We start from the raw sequence: 4614 nt of genomic DNA, 5'->3' as shown, positions 1-4614 counted from the left end.
TTACTCTGTCTTCCAATCGCTTCCTCTCTCCCTCCTTTTCTTCCTTTCTTTCTCTCCTTCCTTCCCTCCCAGCTTTTCTTTCTTTCTTCCTAAAATCATTGCTTTTGTAAAAATACACCCCTACACCACTAGACATACGTCGCATGCAAGACAAAGTCAGGCACAGGCGGCGGGTCCATGCATTCACCAGCACCATCTGGCACCAGCGATTCATCGCCACTTTCCACCTCCCGGAGGTGAGAGGGGCGGGAGGCAAAGGACACACAGAACTGGTGTGACCCAGTTCTTAGGAAACTTTCAGCTGGTCGCAACTCTTCCACCACCCGAAACGCTTCAATCATCCATCAAGCCCAGAAAAGTACAGTGACCTCTGCCTAGCCTTTGGAGCTGGAAAAGAGGCGAAGCAAGAAAAGCAGGAAGAGGCTCGCCCCTTTGCTTCCCACACCGCCCAACGGCGGCGGGCGCAGAGCTGCGGCACGGCCGGAAGGGGCCGCTGTTCGCTCAGAACAGCCACCCTACAGCTGCCGTCCGCACCTCCCACGGCCCCGCTGGCCCAGCCCCGCCAAGTTCCAACAGCCCCCAGTCGAGCAAGCGCCGGGAACGAGCGCCGCCCGGGCAGGAGCAGACGGCGCAGACCAGCCAGGCTGCGGCGCTCGTCGGAAAGGCTCCGGGGAAACTCCCAGGGCCCCGGGGACTTTGGAAAGGAGAGAGCGAGCTGTCCCCGCGCGCGCAAGTCTGCAAGTGAGCGCTCAGCTCACCTGTTTCTCCCGCGCCACCGCCTTCCCACCCCTCGGACCCGCGCCTCCCGGGGTGCCCGCCCGCTCCCGCGATGAATCCGACGCTGGGCAACCAGACCGATGTGGCCGGCCTGTTCCTAGCCAACAGCAGTGAGGCACTGGAGCGCGCCGTGCGCTGCTGCACCCAGGCATCCGTGGTGACCGACGACGGCTTCGCGGAGGGCGGCCCGGACGAGCGTAGCCTGTATATCATGCGCGTGGTGCAGATCGCCGTCATGTGCGTGCTCTCGCTCACCGTGGTCTTCGGTATCTTCTTCCTTGGCTGCAACCTCCTCATCAAGTCCGAGGGCATGATCAACTTCCTAGTGAAGGACCGGAGACCGTCTAAAGAGGTGGAGGCCGTGGTCGTGGGGCCCTACTGACGGGCCCCCGGCCCCCGCGGCAGCCGCCCCACGCCTCCCCACTTCACCAGCCGGGCCGCGCCCCCTCACCATCCGAGACTGGGCGAAGCAAACCTGTCGGAGTCAATTATTTCTCTCGACTTCTGCCTTTCGGGATGAAGCGACCCGTTTCTCGCAGGCTCTCTGAAAGTCCCCAGGCGTGGCTATAGGAGAAGAAAGCCCTGACTCTGGACTCCAGCAGCAAGTGGCAAGAAGAAGGCGATTGGGGCGCAGAACTTTGGAAGCTGCCGCTGGCGCGGGATGCGGGGACACCGGCCGGGCCAAGGCCCCTTTCCACCCGCAGGTGGGCCAAGCTCTGGGGGCAGGTGGAGAGGGCGGGCAGGGAGAGACCAACGGCACCGCTTGCCTGGTGACCGGAAAAGTGACCCGCGTATACTCCACTTAACCGAACTAACGGGGACACACAAATCCGTGTCCGGCTTCGCGCCCGTTCCCTCCCGCTCCTCCCAGCCCTGGCAGGAGGGGCGATAAATACCTTTGATTGATTGTAACGTGCCGTTTTAAGGGATTTTGTGTTTGTTTGCTTGAATACAAATATTTGATAAGTCTTTTTCCGTCCTAGTGGCCTGTTTGCCTGCCTGGGGGTTAGAGTTTTGTGTTGGGAGAAGGGGTGGGGGGAGGGGGAGCCTGTGAATGGGGTGAGTTGTTTCTTTTCGTGCATTTCCAACTGGGTCTTTGGGGGGCGGGGGGAGGGGCTGGCCCTCCAGCTGGCCCCGGGACAAAGACTCGGAATAGAACTCCGAGCTCGTGACTGCACGGTTTACGCCACAAAAGTGCCCTTGACGTTCGTGACACCGTTTTGACCCCCCCCCCCACTTATTTAACATTTCCTTAATAAATGCAACATTTAAGTGTTTTGTTCCTGGCCTCCTGGTGGTCATTCTGCGCTCCCGGCAGAAGGGAACGGGCGACGGTGAGGACTCGGGTTACCGGTTCGGGGTGGAATTCGCTTTGGAAAGCTGCGATTCAACTCGTGGATCCTACGCAGGGACGAGGGTGGGAGCGAGACAGAGAGGCCCAGGGACGAGTGAGACATGGCCAAGCCGCAGGCACAGGAGCTGTCCTGGAGGCAGCATCCTTTGTTTTCCTTTACAGTTAATATTTTATATTTCATTTAGGCTCAGCTCTCTGAGCCAGGCGAGACGACGGGAGGCCCCCGCGGGAAGATTACACTTCCGTGCAGGGCTCCGGGGGGAACACAGGGTTACACTGCTAATGAAAGGAAGAGACGGCTTGTCCAGCCTTCAGGGAGGGCATCTTTCCCCTGACCAACGTCAGCAAGACGGCGTCAGGATGCGGATCAAAAAAAAAAAAAAAAAAAAAAACACCAAGAAAAGTAGGTAGTAAAGTACATAGTGATGCTAATTCTCCCTGGGGTAAACCATTGTTACTAAAACAAGACATGCATTGTCTTTGCCATATTACGTTTCTAGCTAAAGGCGGTATTAAAAGAGAAACCCGGCCTGGGTTATCAGCCCCAGGCCGGACAAAAAGGTTCAGAGGAGTTAGCCGAGGTCCTGAATATAAGGAGATGTGTGTTAAAACTGGGAAACTGGGAAAGGTGGGCTGGAGGGAGCTACAGATGGTCTTTGAGCTCAGAAATTGAAGGGAATCTGGAAAGAAGAGCCTGGAAAACCGTGAATGTGAAAATAACCCAAAGGATACAATAGCTTCAAGCTTAAACTTGACAAGAGGTTTTGAGCAGTTTATTTTTACACCTGGGGTAGGATCCTAAATATTTTCAAGAATATAAAGAATCCTCTACTATGCAATAGCAATTAAAGGCTTCACAATAGCAGGTATAAGATGGACTAAAAATTTTTAAAAAGCAACGAAGTGTCCCATTTAATTGGGAAGAGGCACAACTGGTAAAACAATGTCAGTGACTCAAGGGTTGGGATCGAAAGGTTTGAGTGTCCTTTGACATCCTGTCTGCTATAAAGTGTCTGTTTCAGTCCCAAAGTAAATCTTGTCAGGAATTATGACCTAGAATGGTTTTTTGACTGCTAATAGATATCAGGCTTTCAAAAGCAAGGATTTTGAAGTTTTGCCTATTGTTCCTGTATTTTCAGCAGGTAAGCGTTTGCTTGTTTACTTCTGTCTGGGCAGGGGAGCAGGGTCAACATGCAGTCAAGAGTGAGTCGTGGAAAGCAGTTTACTTTTTTAATGAGTAAGATAGGAAATGGAGACTTCTTATTTTGTAGACAGTTTCTGTGGCCTCCATATTTCAAAGAAAGAAACAAAGCAGAACAACCAGTTCACTCAAGGACAAACCAGACTTTTAAAATTAAACTCAGTTTTTTGTTTTTGTTTTAGTTTTTGTTTTTTGTGGCTGCAATGTCTTGCTGAGGGTCTCTTCTTCCCACAGATTTATTAGCCCACAGTGCTGTAGTGGAAACTGATTTGGGATCAAAAACCAATCAGCTAGAGTGTGTGTGTAGGAATCTTACATTGTGCTCCGCTGAGTACAAGGTACCTGCTTACAGTGAACGTCAGACACAGAAAGGTCTCAAACCTACAGGTCAATTTGTATTTGTTCTTATAGAACAGAGGTTTCCATTTAAGGCCAAATTCCTGAAAGTTGAGAGAGGGGCTTGCCCAAGGCCCCTACTACTCTTTCCTCTACTAATACTCTTTATCTCCACTATCACTACGATCACTCTCCATCCTTTTTCCTCTTAATACTTCTTCACACTGCTTTCCTCTTCCCTGCACCTCGAAAGCAAAATTTACAGTTTCTCCTTATCTCAACTATCCAGATTTATTCTCTTACCACCAGAAACTGTGATAGTCAGACAAATCATAACCTGCAAAATTTAGTCCTCAGATAGAAAAGACATGTGAACAGAGTTCTGTAATCCATGAACTATGCATTATAGGGAAATGCACATGATCTGAAAATATCATAGCCCTGGGGACCATTTCCTGCCAACTCTTCTCGACAGCCCTTAGATCCATTTGTTACTTAGACAGATGCCAAGTGGTTCTGGTTTTTATAGATGAGGCGATGTGTGCAAGAAGCTTTTTACATTCCCTATTCCCCAGTGGCCACACGGCAACCACTTTCTCAGGCCCTACACCACTCCCTGTCTCACTCTGCCTTTGACTGTCTTTTTTCCTGATCCTAACAAATGCATTAAATGAAACTTTTAAATCCTGCCTAGAGTTTATGGCATGTTGATCCTTTCCCGCAGATGTGCTACAAGGAAAGTAAGTTTTAAAAGTCACTTTCTGGGTTTCATATAAGAAAACAATGTCAGCCTTAAGAGACTGGGAATTGAGAGGGATAGATGCAAACAGGCAGATTTTATCATCCTACACTTAAGTCCACCATGTGGTCAGTAATTAGTGGGAAGCCCTGAGAAAGAGAGAGAGAGAGAGAGGGAGAAAGAGAGAGAGAGAGAGAGAGAGAGAGG

General features: G+C 51.0%; 1 protein-coding gene across 1 annotated transcript; it reads left to right on the top strand.

The window, feature by feature from the left end:
- Positions 1–576: 576 nt before the first annotated feature.
- Positions 577–2056, top strand: RPRM (reprimo, TP53 dependent G2 arrest mediator homolog). Its single transcript, XM_007122803.3, has one exon. The coding sequence runs from the start codon at positions 830–832 to the stop codon at positions 1157–1159; it is 330 nt and encodes a 109-aa protein (XP_007122865.1). The 5' UTR covers positions 577–829; the 3' UTR covers positions 1160–2056.
- The last annotated feature ends 2558 nt before the right edge of the window (positions 2057–4614 follow it).

Source organism: Physeter macrocephalus, chromosome 2, assembly GCF_002837175.3.
Source record: "Physeter macrocephalus isolate SW-GA chromosome 2, ASM283717v5, whole genome shotgun sequence".
In the NCBI taxonomy this organism is placed as follows: Eukaryota; Metazoa; Chordata; class Mammalia; order Artiodactyla; family Physeteridae; genus Physeter; species Physeter macrocephalus.
The sequence above is the reverse complement of the archived record's forward strand: the minus strand, read 5'-3'. Positions and strand labels throughout refer to the sequence as shown.

Coding starts and splice junctions, on each gene's coding strand:
- RPRM (XM_007122803.3), top strand. CDS start 830: ATGAATCCGACGCTGGGCAACCAGACCGATGTGGCCGGCCTGTTCCTA.